Below are 23,954 nucleotides of genomic sequence, written 5' to 3' on the forward strand. Positions count from 1 at the left end.
CAATCCTCATTTCTCTCTATGGGAAATGGCATCTGCAGACTGCTCTTGTGTGCTGCTACCTCCACATAGAGGCATTCGTGACAAAGGTGGGAAGCACATGCTTAGTCTATAAAATATACGAATGAGTTCATAATGTTATTTTCAGTTGAATTTTAGCATAAGTCTTTTTTTGTAAAAAAAAATATTTTTATTGGAAAGTCAGATATACAGAGAGGAGGAGAGACACAGAGGAAGATCCTCTGTCCGATGATTCACACCCCAAGTGGCCACAATGGCTGGAGCTGAGTCAATCCGAAGCCAGGAGCCAGGAGCTTCTTCTGGGTCTCCCATGTGGGTGCAGGGTACCAAGGCTTTGGGCCATCCTTGACTGCTTTCTCAGGCCACAAGCAGGGAGTTGGATGAAAAGTGGGGCTGCTGGGATTAAAACCGGCACCCATATGGGATCCTGGCGCATTTAAGGCAAGGACTTTAGCCGCTAGGCCACTGCGTTGGGCCCAGCAGAACAGTTTTTTTTTTAAGTTTTCAAGATTCATATGAACTAATCTATGGGATTTATGTTATTTTATACTTGCAGTAGCAAAGAACGAAAGGGGCTTTGATACTATTCACAATCCAATGGAATATTGTAAAATTTCCAGACTTTTGCTAATCTTGTAGATGAGAAATGGGATCACTCAATGGATTTAATTTGAATTTCTTTCCTGAGGACTAGGGTTGAGCATATTTTCCCCATGCCTAAATGTCTTTGGATTTGTTTTTCCTATGAACTGTCCATGTTTTGCCAGGAAGACTGTAGATCTTTTTTACTCCTCATTTAGAAGCCTGCTATATGTGAAAATTATTGGGAAGTTTTTTCTCAGTTCTCCATTTGTTATTTGACTTTATTTATCATTTTTGTACATATCTTTTTGTAGTTACATTAGTCATTTTTCCCTTTGTTTCTAGATTTTGAGAGATAGCTAAGAGTTTTTTTCCACTGCTCAGTGTATAAAAACATCCAATGTTTTCTTCTTGTAGGCTTTTAACAGTTTATTGAGATATAATTTACAGATCATACAATTCACTAGATTAAAATGTATAGTTCAATTATTTGGGGCATGTTACATTAATTTGAAACTGTGATATATTGCATAAGATACATTTAAGAGTAAATTTTCCATTGTAAACATTTAAAAAATGCAGTTTGATGGTATTAATTACGTTCAAAATATGGTGCAACCCTCATTATTTCCAAAACTTTTTCATTAGTCAAAATAGGCTATTAAAAATGACTCCAGTTTTGTCTTCTCTAGGTCATTGCAATCCTTAATGTGCTCTGTTAATGAATTTTCCCATTCTGAGTGGAATTACATGACATGTGTCAGGCTTTGTTTTCTGAGCGCCGTGTTTCCGAGAGACACTCATGCAGCAGGGTGAACAGCTCCCTGCAAAGCTACGCTATGTTTTGCTCACCCATTCATTTGTTCTGACACTTTTGTTATTCTCATCTTTTGGCTATTGTACCTCAACCAGTCCTGGAACCAACTTTCTGTGGACAGTGGTGTGCAAATATCTACTCAGTTCTTGCTTTGAAATCTTTTGAGTCTGTCCTGATGAGAAACGTTGCTGGGTCGTTTGGTAAGTCTGTTCAGTATTTGAAGTATTGCCAGACTGTCAACCTCAGTGGTCACATTTTTCTACCACCAATAGGACGTGAGAGTCTCAGCTTCTCCACAAGCAGATTTTCTTGCTAACAATCGTTTGTTTTCAACTTTGACCTTTTTTTTTTTCTGCTATTCATACTTTTGATGTTATACACATTTGTTGCCAAATTCTAGCTCCCAAATATTAACCCTACGATGTTTCTAAGAGTTTTATGTTTTCAGTCACTACACTTAGGTTACTGGTTCATTTGGAGTTTGTACTTGTGAATGGTACAAGTAGTGGTTCAATTTTATTCTTTCATTTGTACATAATCAATGGATCCCAACACTATCTGTTAATAAGATTATTTTTCCTACTTCAAACAGATTTGGCACCTTTATAAAGAATCAGTTATCCATAGGTGCATGAATTTTTGAATTCTCAGTTTTTTGCTTTGCATGTTATTTCTTAGTTACATAAAGTGAATAAATTTCATGTATTTCATATTTTCAGACTGAAATGCATAATATTTCCCATTCTCTCCTCCCTCCTGTCTATACACACTCCTTCTTCCTGTCTTAATTTTTTTCATTTTTAACAACGACATACTTTCAGTTTACTTTACAATCAAGTTTAATTCTCCACCAAATAAAGAATTCCACAAAGAAGAGGTAAGCAGAAAAACCACTGTTCCTCAAGAGTATAGACAAGGTCTGTGAGCAGTAATCAAACCTCTAATGTTAGTGTCACCCATATATGTTATTTTTTCTGTGCTTTGTGTATGAACTGCCACAAATTGGGGAAAACACACAATATTTGTCTTTTGGGGACTGACTTATTTTACTAAGCTTAATGGTTTCCAGGTGCATACATTTTTGTTAAAAAAAAAAAAGAGATAAGATGTCATCCTTTTTCTTGGCTGAATCATATTCCATTTGTACATATATCACATTTTCTTTAATCAATCATTAGTTGACGAACATCTATGCTGATACCATATCTTAGCTACTATGAATTAAGCTGTAACATATGCTAATTTCATTTCATCTGGATACATTCCCACATGGGTCATATGGTAGCCTTATTTTCAGATCTCAGAGAAATATTTATATTGTCTACAATATGATCTCCATGTCCTCAGATCTGTACCATATCATTTGATTATCATTGCTGTCTAGTAGTAAGTTTTGAAATTAGCAAATTCAAGTACTTATATTTTGTACTTATTTTTTAAAGTTTCTTTGATTATGGGTGAGGATTAAGTTTCTTTGAGTATAAAGGGTGAGGATCAATGTTGACTTTCTGCAAAAATAGCTATTGGAATTAAGGCAGGAATGGCACCAGCTATGCAGATTGCTTTGGGGTAGTACTGACATCTTGACCATATAAACTCATCTTATCTGCCTGCGTGGACTGTCTCCAAGTTAAAGCTTTCAAGCTATTTCCTGATTCTCTTTGGAAGAATACTAATTATTCAAAACTATCCAGCTCCTTTCCAAGTTGCTAAGAAACACACTGGCAACACATTTCAAATATCGAATGGCTACATTAAGACACAGTTCACTGCACTTCATAAAGATCACAATCATTGATGCTGTGAAGAAACAAAATGTTTGCTAGTAAGAGGCAGCTGGGGACCACTGTGCTAGAGGACAGCTGATGAAGACCATGGTGTGTGCACGTCTTCAGATGGGCAGAGGACACAGGGACAAGCACAAGAGATTGGAAGCATAGAAACATATTCTCAGGAGGACCAAGCAGTCCTTGTTGTTGGAGGACCAAACGCAATCGTCATTTATATAGGTAGGATCAAAGTTTACAAGCTGTAAGTCCTTCCTGAGATACGTGTGGTTCAGCCTGTTGACAGTTCGAGCAAAGGCGTATTTCGAAGCACAACTATAAGCTTCCAACCTGTACACTTTCTTGAAGTGCAGATCAAAAAATGGATTGTCCTAGAAAAGAGAGACATGATTTAATTTGCAACAGGGATTCTCTCACATTTTCTTGGATGTGTTTATTGATGGTAGAGTATCAATATCAAATACATTTCCAACATTTACACATGAGCTTTCCAAAGCTATTTGCTTCAAATACAATTGCTTTCTCCAAGCCCCCAAGGAAAAAACACACACACGGAAGAGATTATTCTGATGTCCCCATGACTTTTAGTTGCACAAATTGTACAAGCCATGGAATGTGCAGTTTACCAAGGCTCCCCACGTTTGTGAATTTGAGAGGCTAGGGAGGGGTAGAAGAGGAGAGTGAACCTGTTTACCGGCTTCTGGTGAGAGTTGGGAGGGTGAGGTTCCCCTGTCCTTTCTAGGGGCCTGGCCTCTAGTGCCACTGCACAGGCATCAAGGAAACAGGGCAGCTGGCACACTACAGACCATCAGCTTACTTTGATGTTACCACTGAGAAATTACATTTGATGATAGTAACAGGGACCATGAATCCTTTGATGGAAACTGTCAAATTGCCTTATAGAACTGCTCAAGGCTTGTCAAGTTCACAGAAAGCATTTCCATTTACAAAATGCTTTCACGTTCAATAGCCGTGCAACTGCTCGCTCTCTTTGAGAGCAGACTCTCTGCATTATTTATTTTGGTGTCCCTGGTGCTTGCCCATGGAAACTGCTACATTCTCAGGACATGCGGAGCTGATCTAAAGTAGTCTTAGAAAGGAAGAGTGTGGGTCAACATTGGCCTGAATGACCAAGAGGCTGAGAGGGGCCTGATTGTACAGAGTAGGAACTGTTAGTTGGCACAGAGCACATGAACATTGCACACAAACAACTGCTGTATTTGTATCTGTAATGTCTTTCTCAGAGAGGAGTGTTCTTGTAAGAGGCATGGACATATGGACTAATGGTTCTAACTAGGGACAAAGTATCTGTCTGGTTTGCCCTTTCATTTCCCCCTCATTTTAGAGAGTTGCCATAGAATTGACATGAGATCAGCATATAAACTTAATGAATTATAGCTTCTTTTCTCAGATTTGCCTTCGAAGGTGGTGACACTGGTGCTACTATCACCTTGCTTTACAGCAACAGGAGTTTTTAAAATAAAACAAAAATTGTTTTTAAAAAAGAAGGTGTAAGAGTGATGTAATTCTAAAGGCAGCCCTCCCCAGGCACGGCTTGCAGTTTTCTCTAGCTGTCGTCATTGTAGCAGATGCAAAGACAACTTCTGTAGAGAATCTCAGGGGAGGGTCCCACACTGGCCTACCTGCAGAGGGTCCCCATGCTCCTCCTGCAGTACTCCCTCACACTGCAGATCGCGACATTGGAGAGGCTGACTCGTGTTGCTCGTCTAGTAATTAAACACTGGTGTGTCTGCTCACAGGGCATCGCTCCCTCTTCCCACTCCCTATTTGATAGGATACCAGAGCTAAAAAAGGATCTCATAGATTATTTATCAATCCCTTGTTCATAGTGGAAGATGGCTTGCAGAGAGGTGAAGTCCAGATGACACATGCATTTATTGGCAGCGTCAGGTGCAGAACAACGATATCAATCGGCCCACGGCCGCTTTTCCATCATCCTTTCTCCAGTTGAACCAGTCCATCTCCAAATCCCCAGGCATTTGGATGGTTGCCTTTTAAATTGACATTAAATTCAAATTTCATTCCATTTTGAAAGTTGACAGCTCTCTGGTATGAAATGACTATTAAAACCATATCATTGTGATTGAGAAATACAATAATTGCTGATTCCTAAGGATTAGATTCTAAGAGAGGAGACATAGAAATTTCCAGAATGGATAGGATAGTTTTTCTTCATTCATAGAAAATGAATCTTCAAAGAGCTTTGAGTCTTACAATTTTTTCTTTCAAAAATGTAATATTTTAGGTTTTAATGTGATGAGCACACATAAATAGTCTACTTTTATATCCAAATTGAAAAAGGAGCAATCAACAATACTGGGATGAAATCAAAGGCCAGGAAAGGTGAACACATAGGGCATGGTTAGTTCTTCCATTGAGCCTAAGATGTCAAGCCTCAGGAACGCTCTCTTGGCAGTGACCAAACTTGTAGAGAATAAAGATGACATTAATGATGTTTGAGAACTTGAGAGAACAGAAAAGCAAGGAAAATGAGCCAAAGATTAGGTGTGGAAGGTGAATTCTTCCAACTACACATTAGTGAACTTGACAAGGATTTCTGAATTTTGGCAAGTATGAAAAAAGCATAAAGAAAAACATTGTAATTTAAAAATTTTCAATCCCATCAGACAGAAGAACTGGATTGCTTTACATGCATGATAGTACTGAAAAAAATGTGGAAAAGTAAGATTAAAAGATAAGTTTTTTTGATGCAAAATATCTGAAACCCATGTATACCTTTTTCATAATATGTATTTTCCATTACTCGTATAAGAAGCAATGGATCGAAGGTTTACATGTAAGACGGGAAACTTCGAAAGGACTAGTGGGAAATATAGGGAGAACACTCTAAGACACGTGCATAAGCAATATTTTTCTTAGGTGTGATCCCAAAAGCACATCCAATAAAAGAAAAAGTATACAAGTGAAATTCTATCAAAATAAGAAGCTGCATAGCCAAGGAAGCAATCAACAGAGGGAAAGGACATTCTTTGGTCAAACTACCCGTGAACTTTTCCAAGATCCCTGGAAAAGGATCCATGAACTTCCTGAGGATCCCTCTTACATGTGTATATACATACATGCCTGTGCCTCGATTTATTTTTAACATTAAAATATAAGAGTCAGATTTTAATAATAATAACCTGAATAGGCAAAATTGACATAGTATCTTAGAAAAGTTTTGTATTAAGTTGATTTAAAAATGTATTAAATAGTGAACAATTGTGTTTTTAGCTATTCTTTTGGAAACATGTTTTGTATTGGTTGCATAATATTCTTTCACATGCTCATCCAACTATACATTTAACCATTTCTAAATGCGCACATTTAGGTAAAATATATTCTGAGGAAAGAGTACTTAGGAAACAAAGCAAGAAGTCCAGCATTCTTACACCAAGAAGTCAAGCCAGACACAACAAAATTTACAGCTAGAGTTTCCACATGACAAGACAGTATTGTGTCAGGTCTAGGCATTCGTTTTGTAAACAACAGATTTTAGATATTCAAATTAGATGATTGATTTATTAACTGAGACAGAATTAAATGCTTATGGCTATTTAATTCTCTCCTATGATCTCAGAACCTAACAGGGGCTGGTATATAATCTATCTTCAAGAAGGGAATGAATGTATATACATATTTGTAGGCGTTTAGGGCCAAAGAAGGCATATTAATTTATCTAGGTAAAGTCTGGTCCTATCGTGTAACAGCTATACAGCTTTGATCAAATCAATCTCTTGAAGTTTCATTTTCTTTGTTAAATAGGAATAATAACAAACTCTAAGGCATAGCCTTTTGTGATGACCACATGAACTTTCACATGAAAAACTTCCATGGATTTCTGATACCTCTTTAGTGTTTACAAGTGTGAGGTGATACCAGCTAACAGAACTAGTAGCGGCAGTAATCAGAACCATCAATTTATCATAGGTATGTATGTGATCTTGCCAACCCTATCATAGAACAGCAAAATCTAAAAATCAATTAAAAGATTTGATAGATTAGATCTATAGGCCAAGCTAAGAATACATTTGATACAGTTAAGGCAAAAGTGAGCTTATGTTCAATTCATTCAATAGTAACATCATAAATGTTTATTGGGTACTTAATGTCTGCAGCAGAAGACTATGACAAAGTATGCAAAACTCAAGGTCCAAGGCTTTACGTGGTCTAGCAATCCAGAAGGGATAAATGGTAATATAGCAAGTGATTTGTAGGATTATAATACATTTCTACCATAAAACAATGGATCTACAGGGATGGAGAGTCAGGGGTAGGACTTTGCCTAGTAGGAAATCTAGGAATAAGATGAGAGACGAGGGTGATTGCAATTCTAAGCCTCCAGAGTCAGTCCTAAGACATTGTAGGTAGAATGTTCCATGGGGTGTGGATAATTTTTCATCAACAAAAGAGTTCAGGGACAAACTGAGAAAACCACTTTTTACATGGTTAAGTGGAGAGACTGGAATATCCTCTCTCTCCCCCTTTAACTCTGAGATCATAAAATTCCCAAATTATACAATCCTGTTAGTGGATGAAATGGGCTTGTTGATCATAAGATTTGAAAATGAACAAAAGAAGCTCTTTCATGGAAGAAACTGAGGTGGGGAGGATGGAGGAAGCATCGTGTGTTGGGCAAAGGGCACTTGCAATGTTAGGATTGACTTGTTGATTGTTGTTAACCTGCTGGGGAACCTTGGGAAGAATGCTCCTAAATTCAATGTGCAAAATTCAAATTTCATAAAAACAGAACAACAACAAAATCAGCCAGTATCATCCAAGCAGGTTAAACCACAGCACCTGAGAGTAACCTAAGGTCATTTGGCCCTTAGCATATGCTGAGAATACATGAAGAAGCAGATTTAACATACAACTTTCCAGCATGTTCATTCCACTTCTCCCTCGTAAAACAGAACACTTACAGTATCTGCTTCCTTGCCATCAATCATCCGCAGATCATTCAAAGACCATTTTTTCGTTACTTCGTATTTTTCATCTAAACCTATTCGGTAGTGCTTCACTATAATTATTTTGACTTCTTTATTTTTTGTCACTGTAGGAGAGAAAAATACTTAGTTTACATACATGCTTAGAAGACAATGATTTATTTAAATGACTCTTCAATATTTATGCTTCCTGTTTTTATGCAATGATCTTGGACCCACATTATGGCTGTACCCTAATTTTGCAGACTGATGTAAGTGAATGTTCAAAAGCATGCCCCTAAATTTGTTCAGTGGCTTCATACTGCTTTGGTGACAGTTGCAGTTACATAATGCCACTGTGTGCAAGGCCGTGCGTGTCTCACTCCGAGCTTTGTAGTAGAGAAGAGGGTTCAACTTGGAGCAGAAAGTAAGAGGTTTAGTATCAGCTTCCAGTCAGTGCCAACATGTTGTCCAGGCCACAACAGATTTTTAATTTATGACAAGAAATCAAAGCCAAGAAAGTAAATGATACTGTTCCCACAGTAACAATGCTGAAGAGGTAAAGCCTGACCAAGCAAATATCGCAGGAACTAGGAACATTTTCTTTGAAATTCTCTTCAGATTCTCAGTGGGGAGTGCTTGCATCATAGCTGTGCACATGTTTGGTATTGTTCGAGATTATTAACCCTCTCAAGCACGTCTCTCAAGTTCTAATATTCAAATCTTGCCATGGACACAAGAGGTCTTAGCGCTACACTTAGATATATGTGGGAAAATCTCACTTTATGAGAACAAACTGAGGGACATAGCTTTTCTTAAAATTAATTGTCTTTGGTCTCACATAAACACATAGATTATCAGCATTTGAGCATGGAACTCATGAATTGAAGATTATCTATGTTGTACTAAAGGAATGTGTACTGAGAGCAGTAAGCTATGGTTTTGTTGGGGAGACAAGGCTAACACCTATGAGTCCCATATGATAGTATATTACAAAGAAGTACAGGAAGGAATCAAGTTGGATACCTAGAGAATTACTAATCACGTCTGTCTTCTAAAAGTGATACTAAGATTTGCTTTGAGACTGTCTGCTGGCTCTGGAAAGTGCCACTGTGGCAAGCCGTCCTGATGATATAGATGTAAAGTGACATATTACAGTGTAATCACAGTGGATAGAAATGTGATGTGAGCAGATTATTCCAGTATGTTTCAAAATTCAAGGAAATGGAATGAGAAGATGTTTACTTTGGTTCAAGAATTCCTGAAATCCATGCTTTTTTTGGTGTGTCTGGTAACAAATATTTTCCTTGTGAATATTCTTCATATGTTTGACAGCTCTGAGAAAGGAAAAGATTGGAACAAGTGTGGAAGGAGAATGGAAATTTGAGATGGATTAAGTGAAGGCAGGGGCCACCAATGGCCAGAGGAAGATGATGGAAGCTTACCCTGAAGGGGAAGAGAGAGAGGGAGTTGACTGCAGACACTGGCCGATGCAGGGCACAATGGACTACAGAACTAACTAGGTCGACAACGTTGTGGAAATACTTTGGAAGACTGTGGATTTGGAATACCCACTGTGGACCTGCGGTGGCTGAGTCGCCTCCTCTGGTGTGAGGGCTGGGGGCTGAGGACCAGAGCATGTAAAGGGAGTAACTCTTGTCCAAAGGCAACATGCTGAGCTCGGAGTCAATGAGGGAGTTGGGTTAAGTCCCCCAGAAAAGGGAGTCTGAGAAGATTGGTACATTTCAGGCTGCCTACTCAATATCAGGTGTTCAGGGAACTCAGAGCCAATTGCATGGCCAGCAAATCTCCTTTCTGGAGCAGGAGACTAACAGAAGTGCGTACTCATCAAGGAGTATTTTCTGATTGCAGTCACACAGAAGACCTGTTGAAGAAGAAAATAAGGAGCAATGGGAAAACCATGGAAGAGATGGTGCAACTTGGTGGGTCCTGGAGTTAGACGCTCTGGAGATAGTCTTGACATCAGCTCTTAGAATGTGATCTAAGTCATTTGCTCTCTAAGGATGGCAAACCCCCATTTTCTCATGTTGTAACATGAATGTCAGAGTGACCCAAGTTCATAGGATGTCAAGACCCAGGTAATATATAATGGGCTTAAGGCTAGTGCCTGACTTCCTGGTAACTGCTAAAGTGTTGTGTTTGCTGAAGAGGCTTCTGTGGTAACCCAGGCGTGGGGTATGGGTCATTGAAACAGAAGTGGCAAATGCAGGCAAGATTTCACATGAGTCATTGACAGCCCTGGGTGGAAGCCAAACCCTGGAAACAAAACCAAAAAGAGAAGTGTGGAGGGTGAGGTGGTTGGGTGGGAAGGGTGAGTTTTGGCTTTGATGCATACATAAGGGTCCTACAAAGCATTTTGGGAGAGAGGGAAGCAGAATTTTTGTAGTTTATACATGGAAATACAGATTGGTGGTTTTGCTATATTGGGAAGGTTTCCCAGAAAATTAATAAGGAACAGAACAGACTAAAAAAGTCAGCCAATGCTAACTCTATGGAAATCAAGAGGGTAGAGGCTGTCGGAGATTTGGAGAGTTCTCTGAAGTGATGGGCCAGGTAAGGCAGGCGTCAGCCGTAGCACAGAATCTGACCAAAAAGATGCTTGAGCCGGAGTAGGCCCAGTCCCTCATTTCCACCCTTGTACTTTGCTGCCAGCCAAGATTAAATGGCCATTTCGACATTTAGGCAGCACCAGAGTGGAAACCTAGCACATTGTCTTAACACAGGAATGTGACTCTACAGCCAAAAGAGTGCCTGATTTCATCGTCATCACAGCTTCTCTGACTCAGTTCTGGGACAGTGACTGCAACTGTAGACCCAAGACATTGCCGAACTGGCCTGCTGCCATTTTAATAATTTAGTTGGCATGTTGAGTTACAGTCTTCACTCTGTGCCAACTACCCTGTTTCACATTCCATTTTAAATAAACTTTGTCATTAATAAAAACTCTATTCCCATCATAAAATAGTCCCACTTATTGGAGGCTAGGTGGAGAGATTGGCCAGGGGACCCAAATTGCTGGCAAAATAGAGGAAAAACAGGAGCTCCGGCGTACGCTGCACAGGAATTCATTAAATAAATGTCTTTTATATCCAGTGTTTTATTCTTGTTTTCAGTACATAGGCTAAAAAGTAGGAAAAAAGTACCATGACATGTTGAAGAAAAAAAGCATAGGTAAAATGCTATCATGTATTGATCATAAATTACTGAAATGCCTTTCATTGATTAAATCAAAAATTAGTTTTCAGAATTTTTTTCTAGATATGGTTTTATGAAATTGATTTTGGGGCTACCGTGGGTGTTTCTCAAATGTGGGCTGTTGGCAGGTTGGGGTCTGGACTATCACTGTCTGGTCAGGAACAGGAACAGATGTGAGTGAAAGAGAGGGTGCTGTGGGATGCACGGGGGACGTTCTATGAGATTCTGATTTGCTCTTTGCAGTTCCTGTACAACGCATGGACTGCGTGGCAATGCACCTGGATTTAAAGCCTCCAGTCCTCACTTGCTATTCAGTGAGCTTGAGCAAGTCCTCCAGCCATCCTTAGCCTCAAATTTGTCATCCACAGGAAGTGGCAAGTGAGGTGACTGTTAGCCTGGAGGACCTGGACGACCCGGGGGCAGGCGGAAAACTTCAAGTGGTGCCAAAAGTTCCCCGTAAGAATAGCCGTCCCAGACTCATTTAAGCGGCGCTAACCAATCAGAAGACAACATCATCACCTCCACTTAAGGAGTGCACGGCTTAGAGCGGGTGCGACTTCACAGGCCCGTGGACCTCAGCTGCCTTGCGGACCAATGAACCTTGCCCAAGAGCAGATTTCAATAAATCTGGTTTTACCATCATTCTGGTCTCACGCTGTTTCGGTGAGGTTTTGTTTCTAGCAGTGATTTGGGTGGAGTTCTTTCAAAGGGGCTGGCACATGTGTGTTAAGAAATGCAGCTGTTATTACCAGCCAGAAGTAGGGTGGCAAGTAGATAGAATTTGGATTTAGAGCTAGGACCTTGGACCTAACTTCTGTGGCTTCCTCACCTGTGGAACAGGAACGCTGTGCTTCTTAAGGCTGTTATGAAGATGAAACAAAGAGGCATTAAAAATGGCAGTAAGCAGTTTTGTGTCTAGCTCTTAGTAGGCATGTTCGCAGTTGTCCCTTTCATCCTATTGTCAAGATACTATTGGCACAACAATGAGAACATTTTAATATTGTCCCTCCTTTCAGACTGTGCTACAAAGTTTCCATTCACTCTCCGAATGATGGGATGTGGAGTTTCAGAATTGGCAGATCATCTTGATTGTTCACAATTCTTTCTCCAAAGCAGCAGAATAACGACTGGGAAAAATCTGTTGCAAGAGTAACTTACTGATGTGGGGGTTGTGGATTGCTTTTAGAAATAATGACAACATCCCAACTCTAAAAGCCCAGCCGTTTGCTCTCTTGGAATTCATAATTAAGTCAAAACAAATGCAAGGTGACACAAGACCCAAATAAAAGTGCCATGGTGTTTATCTGGCTATCTCAATGTATAACTACCCTGGATTGTAGACTCAGAATATTTTATTTAAGCTCTCCATAATATTGCATAATTAGGGGCCAAGCACAATGGCTCATGGACCAAATCCTCACCTTGCAAGTGCCAGGTTGCCATATAGGTCAAAGTTCATTTTTGCTTGCTCCACTTCCCATCTAGCTTCCTGTTTGTGGCCTGGAAAAACAACACAGAATGGCCCAAAGCCTTAGGACCTTGTACCTGTGTGGGAGACCCAGAGGAAACTCTGGTGCCTAGAGCTCAACTCAGCTCTGGCCATTGTAGCCATCTGGGAGGTAAACCAGCAAACAGAAGATCTTTGTCTGTCCTTCTTGCCCTAAAAATCTAATCTGCCTTCCAACAAAAATAAGCAAATGTTTTAAAAAATATTCCACAGAGGGGCCTGGTGGCGTGGCCTAGTGGCTAAAGTACTCACCTTGAAAGCCCCGGGATCCCATAGGGGCGCCGGTTCTAATCCCAGCAGCTCTACTTCCCATCCAGCTCCTTGCTTGTGGCCTGGGAAAGCAGTCGAGGACGGCCCAAAGCTTTGGGACCCTGCACCCGCGTGGGAGACCCGGAAGAGGTTCCTGGTTCCCAGCTTCGGATTGGCGCGTACCAGCCCGTTGCGGCTCACTTGGGGAGTGAAACATCAGATGGAAGATCTTCCTCTCTGTCTCTCCTCCTCTCTGTATAGCCGGCTTTCCAATAATAATAAAATCTTAAAAAAAAATGTTCCACAGAGGAGAATCATGGTGGCAGAATAGGGTAAGGACACGTTTAAACATATGGAGAAACATTAGTCAGTGTGAAGCAGAGAGGGCACATTCCAGGAAATAGGAAAGGACAGAACGGCAGCAGAGGGGCACCTGGAGACTGACAGACACAGAAAAGCAGAGGACACAACAGTGTGGTGTGCAGTGATAGATACCTCAGCAGCCTGCAGCCAGCAGCAACCAGAACTCCACCAGCAACAAGGTGGGAAGGGGCATTCATAGGAAGCTCAGGAGGTGAACTGCCTATCCTATGGTCTGTTTGATTTGACCAGAAGCAGAGACAGAGCAGCAGGTCCCAGACAGGTGGTATGGGAACAGGGTGGGTTTAACAGCCCAACCCGCCCCATAGGTTCGAATTGTGCACCATTTTGTGTAGGGAGGCAAATGCTATGGGACAGGACTGAGCAAGAACTGAGCTGGGGGTGAACTCGTTTCTGGCTCAGTGAACTGCAACAACGTGGCATCCTTTAGGTTCCACCCAAGATATGTCCAGATAGCCCTCAGGCCTGACAGCTAGTAGATCAAGAACTCCAGTAGTGGCACATCAGGTACCATTTTGTACAGTGTGGCAAAAGCTTTAAGACTGCAGGGACAGAACCTTAAGCGATGACCTAGTGGCTGAAGTCTTGCTTTGAATGTAGCAGGATCCCATATGGGCACCAATTCTAATCTCGGTAGCCTTGCTTCCCACCCAGCTCCCTGCTTGTGGCCTGGGAAAGCAGTCGAGGATGGCCCAAAGCCTTGGGACCGTGCATCTGTGTGGGAGACCTTGAAGAAGCTCTGGGCTCCTGGCTTCGGATTGGCTCAGCTTCAGCCATTGTGGACACTTGGGGAGTGAATCAAGGGATGGAAGATCATTCTCTGTCTCTCCTCCTCTCTGTATATCTACTTTTCAAATAAAAAATAAATAAATCTTTTAAAAAAAGACTGCAGAAACAACAGTGAGCTGAACATATGCTGAGTATGGGAGCGACGTCACTGAGCTCAGTGCATTGTATTATTTCCACAGGGAAAATAACACTGACTTTGGCATTGTACAAGTCAAAATCAGTCCATGTGGCCCTCACACCTAACAGCCAACAGATACTGACAAAATCAGCACCACCAACAACCTAGCTATATAGGACACCTGGTGTTTCCCTCGTCCTGGGATCTGCTCCAACCGAAAGTGGGAGAAAGGTTGTACAGACAATGGTGCAGCCTCAGCATGGTATGGCAGGAGGTGAAGAGTGGTGAGGTAGGAGCTGGGGATACAGAGACCATGGTGGAAGTCTAACGTAAGAACCCAGACCTGGAAAACACCGGAAGGAGTGGCACAAGTGACTGCAAACAAAGAGCCTTGTACCAACTGCAACAAGTAAATCAAATTGTAGACCTGTGGGTGACAGAGCTTAGAAACCTGCCCCAAGGTGAAGAATCTGATAACCACAAGTACAATGACCAAGAGCAAAAGAAGAGACAGAGGCACAGTGAATATTACTAAAGACTCCCTGCCAAGGAGCAACAGCCTTTGCCAACCTCAGATACACTGAAGAATATGTGGAGAAAATGGGGGATACAGAATTCAAAACACTTGCTGTAAAGCAGACGCTTATCAATCAGAAGTATGTAATGCAACAGTTCTAGGAATTCAAGGAATATGTTGTTGTGGGCTAAGGAGAGTTGGTTAGCACTTGCTAAACTGAGCACTACAGGTGATGGGCTTGGGGCTGAAAGCACCTGGTCTAATGGAACTCAGCTGTATCCAATATTGAGAGTGTGGGCTAAAGCGTAAACAAGAACTAGGTGAGAGGTCAAGAGTGGAGGCAATAAAAGCAGGCCCCGAGAAAGGCCAGGGAGAGACATTTTCCACCATCTCCGGTCTCCGTGTCGGTGTCTCATCCCCAGATCCTCGTTTGTGCCCACGTTACTGGCTCTGCGGGCCGCAACAATATGTCACACTGGAAATGAATCAAAGTAAAGTTGATATATCAGAAATGAAGAATACAGGGGAGCAACTTAAAAGTACAGTGGAGAGTCTCCAAAATAGAATGAAGGAGGCAGAAGAAAGAATCTCAAAATTAGAAGATATATTCTGTACAAGGGGGAAACAAACAAAAAGCTGGAAGCAGAGCTGGGTCAATCTAAAAAAAAAAAAAGAATTCAAGAATTGAAAAGACTCAATTAAAATGCCAAATATAAGAGTTATCAGAGTCCCAGAAGGTGCATAAAGAGAAGCTGGGTTTACAAATGTATTTAATGAAATAATAAGGGAAAATTTCCCTAACATCCAGGATGGACACAGAATTCCCAACAATCGGGCCCGGCGCCGTGGCCTAGCGGCTAAAGTCCTCGCCTTGAAAGCCCCGGGATCCCATATGGGTGCCGGTTCTAATCCCGGCAGCTCCACTTCCCATCCAGCTCCCTGCTTGTGGCCTGGGAAAGCAGTTGAGGACGGCCCAATGCATTGGGACCCTGCACCCGCGTGGGAGACCCGGAAGAGGTTCCAGGTTCCCAGCATCGGATCGGCGCGCATCGGCCCGTTGCGGCTCACTTGGGGAGTGAATCATCGGACGGAAGATCTTCCTCTCTGTCTCTCCTCTGTATATATCTGGCTGTAATAAAATGAATAAATCTTTAAAAAAAAAAAAAAAAGAATTCCCAACAATCTTGACCAAACGCGATCTTTACCACGACACATGATCATTAAGCTCTCTTCAGTTGAACATAAGGAAAAGATCCTTATATGTGCACATGAAAAAAAATCAATTGACATATAAAGGAATGCCAATTACATTCACAGGATATCTCTCGCAGGAAACTCTACAAGCCAGAAGAGAATGGAGTGACATATTCCAGAATATAAAAGAAAAAAATTGTTGGCCCAGGATAATGTATCTAGCAAAGCTTTCCTTTGTCTTTGAAAATGAAATAAAATCCTTCCACAGTAAAGAAAAGTTAAAAGAATGTGCCTCTTCCAAACCTGTCCTACAAATCATACTTCAAGATGTTCTCTCGGCACAGAAGAGGAATAGCACCTACCAAAACCGAAGGCAAATATGAAGAACATGCCAGTAAAATAACAACAGACAACTAAACCAATGAACAACCCATTGCTAAAATGACAGAACCAAATTAACACCTATTTGTATTAACCCTGAATGTAAATGGCTTAAAGTCATCCATCAAATGTCATAGAATAGTAGACTGGATTAAAAAAAAAAAAAAACCCGTATCTTTGCCTACAGGAGACATGTTTCAGCAACAAAGACGAGTGGAAACTATATCTCATGGATTTTGATGTCTTTAGTTTCACCTCTTCAAAACACTCTTTCTCATTAAATTCTTCACTGACTCATAGATCATGCAGCAGCATTATTCTCTTCAAGAAGGTTCTTGATTTTCTTTTTCATTTGTTTAGTGACATATTAGTCATACAGTAGCATAATTTAACTTTATGGCACTGTAAATTTCTTTTTTTCTTCTTGCTGTTGATTTAGTATTGTGGCTTTACATTTAAGGGATGTAAAGTAACTGTGTAATGGAGCCTATCAATATCCAGATGTGAGGATACAATGCAGTATGCATCTCTACTTCCAGACAAAGATGGACTCCCAATGAAACTGTTTACTGTATCTTGACAATAAGATGCTGTACTGTCTGCCATTGTCCATGCCTGCAATGATGGACATGTGATTGTGTGTAAGATCTATAGTACAGTAATAATACAGGGGAACTCAGTGACGGGTGAGGGGCTTGGGGAGGGGGTAAGGGAAATCCCAGGGCCTATGGAACTGTCTCATATAATGATAATAACAATAAGAAAAGAAATCAAAGAAAAAAGCTAAAAATATATATGGCACAGATATGTGTAAACAGAGTGGCTGGATGCCTGAGCAAAAGCAGAGGCATTTTTTTGTTTCCAGATTAAGAAGGTGAAGAATAAGAATTTTAAGAACAAAATCTGCTTTGCTTCTCATGTCACAATCCTAATTTAATTAAGTTTTATGATAAGTTTTCTTATTGATGAATTTTATTCTTAATAAATGAACATTTTCCAAACCACTAGTGTGATTTTTTTCTAATTTTTAATAATAAATAATACTAGCAAAGTAGAATTTCTCCAAGTGAACTTTCAGTTTGAACCCAAGACTTCTATATCACTGTAGAAACAAGTGAATTCATATTGGCCAAGGGAAATGTAGGTGCTGAAGAGGAAGATATTAAGGTATTATACATCCATCAGACTTCATAAACATAGACTTTGGAAAGTTAAATAGAGGGTATAGATATATGCTTGGCTCTGTTCTTAGGACGCAAGCATAACTTCTTGCATCTAGGTTGACCTTGGTCGTGTTACCCTATCACCGTTCATAACAAATTGCATGAAAGCTTGTCAAAGCTTCATCTCATCTTTTCATTCTTATAAAACATGATGTACTACCAGAATAACTTGACTTCAATTTGGAGTTGAGAAAATTGAACTAACCGCTGCTAGACAACACTGTTATCCCTCAGATGAGAACAAGTTCCGCTGTGATCTTTGTTATCAAAGCAATGCTACTTTATAGATTCATCAACCGTGGTTCCAAGTGAAGTACTTGCAAATGCTTTTGGCAGCTCCTTTTGTTGCTCATTTAATGTTTGGCATTTTCAACGTTAAAATTCTTATATAAATGAATTGACAAAATTGTTAGATTCTTTGATTTGCAGAGCAAAAGTACTGTAAGTGGCACTAAACAGTAGAAAAGCCTACAGTGTATACTGTTTCCAAAATACCAGCAAGTGGCACTTGCTTTTTCAGGTTAATATTTACAAACAGAAAATACTTTCCCAAAGACATGAGAATACTCAATTTTTACAAACATGTTAGTTTATTATATATTGACTATAAATGTTTATTTGTTCCCTACATATTTGATTTTTACCATAATACATGCTTACAGAAGTAACATATGTATCCTTCTATTTCAGCACTCTATTTTAATAGTAAATATAATTTCCCAATACATTTTTAAAAAGGTATATCCCTACTTGGTATTCTAGTTATTTGGAATCTAACTTCTCCCGTTGTTTTCCTAGTGAGGAACACTGCACAGATGCTTGGCTCTATCTGTTTCAGTGGTGGCCTAAAGAAGCTGATGATCTTGTCCCCAACTGAGTAGCTGGCAGGTGCACAGAGCAAGCCTGATTTCACTCAGAAGCATCTGATTCTGCACATTACAAAGTCTGTCACGTGATGCGTGCCTACCTCCCATTCTATCTTGGCTAACACCTTCACGTGCTTCAGTCTTTCAGTTTTGTTTCTTGAACTCTTTGCATTCTTATCCTTGCTCACACAGTGCCTGTGCTTCAGAGGGATTTTGTTCCTTCATCTGAGGTGTGACTTTAATTTTAACTTATTTAAAAGATAGTGACAAAGAGACATAGGGGGACAGAGAAAGCTCTTCCATCTGCTGGTTCACTCCCCAAATCTACACTACAAGGACTGGACCAGGTTGATGCCTGGAAACTCATTCTGGTTCTTCTTTGTATGCCAAACACACCTAGTCAATTGTGTCATTTGGAAGGATGTATTTAGATATTTGACAAGTTAGATATGCAAATGATTGTGGTTAGTTATTTTTATGCTTTTCTCTAAAATTATTTGTATGTTGATGCTACATAATGAGAAATCAGTTTTAGAAGATGGTAATTACATTAAGTACAAAGCTATTAAATCTGAAAGTTGGAATAAAAATCCTGCTGAATAAAATGAGTAAAACACTCCATGATGTAGAGATTTGAGTATTAGAGTATGGCACAGTTTCTTACTTTAGTTGCTTTAGCTAGTCTGCCTTTTTCTTTTCTTCCTAATTTCTCTCTTTTTCCTGTGCAGATTAGATTTTTACATTGGTGAGATGCCAAGTCCATATACTTTGTATTCAGATAACAATATGTGATTCAATGCTGGATAAATATTACTACACCTACTGTATAGTAATGGAGTGATATTTACTAGAAGTAGTAGAATTTGAAAGAATTCTGAGTACATCGGAGATGCCCCACTTCCCTTAGGGTGTGCCTCTGGACTATTTTTAAAAATTCTATGCCAATTATTAGAAAGAAGATTTGTAGCAAGCTGCTTTCTAAGTACAGGTGCGTGCCTTAAAAGGGTAAGCTCACAATGAACAATTAAAATCCGTAAGTGCTTTGCCCACGGCCCCTGTAAGGTGTTGAAAGGCATGGACTGGGTGAAGGAACTGCTGTATACTAAATGCAACAGTGCTTCACAAAGACGTCACGAGGCAGGCAAATGACGGTTAAGAACAAATACGTATTTCCAGCTTTGGACAATTTTCACATATACTAAAAACACAAAGGGAAAAATATTGCTGGGATAAAAATTCCTTATTTGAGTGACCTAGTTTAGAGATCACTTGCTAATTCTTACAGTTCCATCTTCCTGAATTAATTTCTACCATTTCTAAAGTATTGCGATTAAAATATTGTTTTTGAGGGCACATTTATTTCATAAGAGGAAGATGCTCAGAAGTTCATTTCTCGGCGTGAAATAGAACATTATAAAATCTAAATAAGTCTGCCCGAGATGGTCTTTCTATCTTAAAGGGATTAACCCAGAGTGGTTAGAAATAGAGCTGTTTAACTCAATTTTCTAACAGATTTCAAACTATACAGAGAGCTGTCTGTCACATCTGAAAAGTGAGCTCCTATTCACCAGAGCTGCACACACACACCGTACAAGTGAATCAAATCAGAAGTGCACATCCAGTTTCATTTCTGAGTTAGAATATCCTTAACACAAGTTGTTTCCCTTTCAACATTGTAAAACATCTGAAACCAGGCATAGGAAGCTAAAGCTCTTGGCAGAAAGTACACGTGCCGCAAAGGAAAATAAACGCAGAGTTGCCACTACCCCCAAGCATCGCAGGGCAATTTGCTTTTCCTGACAATTAAGAAGCAGCATGGATTACCTGACACGCAGAGGTAGTACCTGTCCTGGTCTGAGAACTCGATTTCGATGAACTCGTACAGATTCTGTGAGAGTGGCTTAAACAGCTTCTTCTCCAAGTCCTCCTTCACCAGCGATGACATTGCTCCCGGCTACACTTGGCCTGATGTCTGGGCCAACACTCACTCTCTCCTCTTCCCCTTAGATTTCTGGCTTGTGTGGGAAGCTCCTTAGCTGAGTCCTGCCCACCTCCCAGCCTTCACTTTCTCCTCCTTCCCAGCCAGGACCCAAGTCCCTGAGAGTGAGGTTGGACACCCTCTCCGTCTCTCTGCCGTACCAGCCTCCGTGGCAAACAGGGGCAGCGGCTGCAGCCAGACTGCAACGGCTGCACCAGCCCTCGCAGGCGGCTGCTCTGGGCAGCTCTGCTGTGGGCAGTTCTCCTGCTAGGGGAACACCTGCTGACAGCCACAGGCCTACTTGTGGAGTCCCCCTGGTAACTGCAGCCTGGTAGCCTTGTCCTCTACCGCAGCTCTCTGTACAGAGTCCTCCGTTTCAGCTTAATGCCATTATATAAATCAGTTGTCTGGCTCTATTGATTGAAGTCAGCTTCCATTAAGAACTTTCCTATACCCGGAAGGCGAGAAGGCATCTGTGCTCGCTTGCTGACACTTCCAACAACCTCATCCCCACCTTGCCTTCCCCTGCAGCGCCTCAGTCTAAATGGTTTCTAAAATGCACATGTTACACGGGCTCACTCCAGCGTTATTTATTCCATCACTCACAAACCGAAATGTATTAGGTCCCCACGAGCATTAACACAACATTCCTGTTTCATAGGAGGGTGCATTTCCTTACCCTTTGGGAACTTATGCTCAAAAGAATGTGGAGTCCACCAAATAATGACTACTATTCAGGTGGCCAGATGACATAAGGCTCAACAGAGATGGGAACTTAGAAAAGTGCTTTTCTTTCGTTTGTTTATTTATTTCCCCCCTGAAAGGTACCTGAGAAGTTTTTATGGCAGAAGACCTGGAGGTTGAAGGTTGATGGAAAAGGGCAAAGGTAGGGGAGGGGAAGCCCAGGCCACGGATGAACACTGTGAATCACAGCTTTGCATCCATCTGACATAGGGACGTGCTCTGGTTTGCTGTGTCCCACCCTTCCCCTGGTCCCCCAAACCTTTGGGTACTGACAATGTGACACTATCTGGAAGTGGGACCTTGAAGAGGTCATTAGGCCATGCAGGCCCTCCCTTGGGTGGAGGAAGAAAGCCTTTAGAAAAGAGGTGTCACACAGCATCCTGCTGGTTAGCCCTTCTGTCTCTGCCACGTGCCGACACAACAGCCTTAAGTGTTCCAGAGAACATAGCTCCCACCTGATGAAGAATCTGCTGCTACCTTGATCTCAAACTTCTAAGCCTCAATCACTGTGAAGACTGGGTTTCTGCTGCTTAACAATTACCCAGTGTTGTGTTATGGCAGCAGAAATGGACAAGACAGTACTTTTGGTTTCTGGAGTTGTGGGATTGGAAAACAAGAGCTAGACTGTAGTCAGATTATAAAGGTGTTTCTTTCTTTTCTTCTTTTTTAAAGGTTTATTTATTTTCATTACAAAGTTGGATATACAGAGGAGGAGAGACAGAGAGGGAGATCTTCTGTCCGATGAGTCACACCCCAAGTGAGCCGCAACGGCCGGTGCTGCGCCGAAGCGGGAACCAGGAACCTCTTCCAGGTCTCCCACGCGGGTGCAGGGTCCCAAGGCTTTGGGCCGTCCTTGACTGCTTTCCCAGGCCACAAGCAGGGAGCTAGATGGGAAGTAGAGCTGCCGGAACCAGAACCGGCGACCGTATGGGATCCTGGTGTGTTCAAGGTGAGGACTTTAGCCGCTAGGCCACACCACTGGGCCCAAAGGTGTTTCAATGTTGGGTTAATCCTAATGACATAGAGAGCCCATGAAATGCTACACATGAATGTGTTATTCATGTACTCAACCAATATTTATAGAGGAAGGTTTGCGCATCAGGCTCTGTTCTAAGAACTGGGGATATGGCAATGAAAGAAGACCAGGGATTGGTTCTGTGAAGCATCGTGAGAAGGATCGAGAAGAAAGACAGTGATGGGCCATTCAGGTTGTGCTCAAGCACGAGTCCCAGACTACGCTATGCACAGGTGTGAACAGTCACACGTACTGAGGTGTGCAGGTGGGATGCCCAGTGCCGGTTCAGGAGTCCTCGGTGAGTGTCCTCAGCGTTTTCCATTCTGTTCATCTGTCATCTTCCCAGGTTGGCTTTTCTGTCTCCAGGCTTCTGTGGCCCAGCTCCAAAGACTCACCCTAATGTCTTTGCCTACTTTAGTATTTCCCTCCTCTGTCTTTACTCCTGGGAGTCATTGAAATTGGGGTAAGAGGACCAGAGACCTGGCACCATGCTCTGGGTATGGAAATGAAGAGGGTGGAATGAGTCTAAGACAGACCTGGATACGGAAATCTTAAGTCACGGTGCTTAAGTGAATGTGAAAGGGGAATCTGACCAACTACTCTCCACTTCCAACTATGGCTGAGCAAATGGCTCTCGTGGCAGGAGGTGAGTTTTCAGAGGAAATATTATTTCTAGTTTTTGAAGTTGAATTCTTTCCTGGATGATTTACTCTTCACATGAAGAAAAAGCGAAAAAGACTGGCATGATAGTGAGAAAAATATTAAAAAATGATATCACTGAGGTTATCATTAGCTATTGACTTCCATGTTTCCCGTGTCACATTTTATCCCTTGCTAGACTGTAAGTCTCCTGTGGCATGGTTCCTGCCTGCCCTGCCGTATACCGAAGCTTTGTGGTCTATAGCACTTGGTGCAAATAGCATTCTTGCATTCAGTTATGAACCCTTTCAATAACTTTGCATTTACCAAAGAACCAACAAGTGAATCACGAAATCTTGTAATGACTTCTTGACAAATTCTTGATGTAACCTGAATTTGCAGTGATCTGTCCTCTTAAAAGGAAGGGGTCATATGTTAATCACTTATCCTGTATATATATACGCATTTATTTTCGTTGCCATGCAAACATGGTCTTCAGTTTCAAATATCTGAAATGTACTTTCTGGAAGACAGAGTGGGCTTTCTCTCCAGGTCCTGGAGAAGCAAATAGAGAAGTAGTCTAGTACGATCTTTAAGTAAGGAAACTGGAAGTTCAGGAACTGACATTGTGACTTCAATCCAAGAGATTGAAGATATTTGCTGTGAACTAAATGCATCTAGAAACTGTGGACCATTTGGTTAAATGTTCTTATGGCATCAGTTTGACGATCAGAAAACAGTCAAAAGGTCATGTTAAGGCATTAATCAAGGTAAAGGATTCAACATTAGAAGGACAATGCACTATAAATGGAAGAAGACATTTTGAGATGGGTGCTTGGTGTAGTTATTAAGATGCCATTGGGACATTCCCATGCTGTTCAGAGTACCCAGGTTAGAGTCCTGGCACATCCCTGACTCCAGCAGCTGGTTGGTACATGCCCTGGGGAGCATGTCCTGGGCTCAAGTGGTTGAGTCCCTGCCACTCAC

General features: G+C 41.2%; 1 protein-coding gene across 1 annotated transcript; it reads right to left on the reverse strand.

The window, feature by feature from the left end:
• Positions 1-3,085: 3,085 nt before the first annotated feature.
• EXOC1L (exocyst complex component 1 like) lies at positions 3,086-20,536 on the reverse strand. Its single transcript, XM_036495135.2, has 3 exons — positions 20,416-20,536; positions 8,148-8,278; positions 3,086-3,575 (listed from the first exon to the last, which is right to left on the reverse strand). Exons 1-3 carry the CDS (start codon positions 20,534-20,536, stop codon positions 3,309-3,311), a joined length of 519 nt encoding a protein of 172 aa, XP_036351028.2. The 3' UTR covers positions 3,086-3,308.
• Positions 20,537-23,954: the final 3,418 nt, after the last annotated feature.

Source organism: Ochotona princeps, chromosome 7, assembly GCF_030435755.1.
Source record: "Ochotona princeps isolate mOchPri1 chromosome 7, mOchPri1.hap1, whole genome shotgun sequence".
NCBI lineage: Eukaryota > Metazoa > Chordata > Mammalia > Lagomorpha > Ochotonidae > Ochotona > Ochotona princeps.

Coding starts and splice junctions, on each gene's coding strand:
- EXOC1L (XM_036495135.2), bottom strand. CDS start 20,536: ATGTCATCGCTGGTGAAGGAGGACTTGGAGAAGAAGCTGTTTAAGCCA. Junction 8,279..20,415: donor GTACTACCTCTGCGTGTCAG/GTAATCCATGCT, acceptor TCTCTCCTACAG/TGACAAAAAATAAAGAAGTC. Junction 3,576..8,147: donor ATGGCAAGGAAGCAGATACT/GTAAGTGTTCTG, acceptor TCTCTTTTCTAG/GACAATCCATTTTTTGATCT.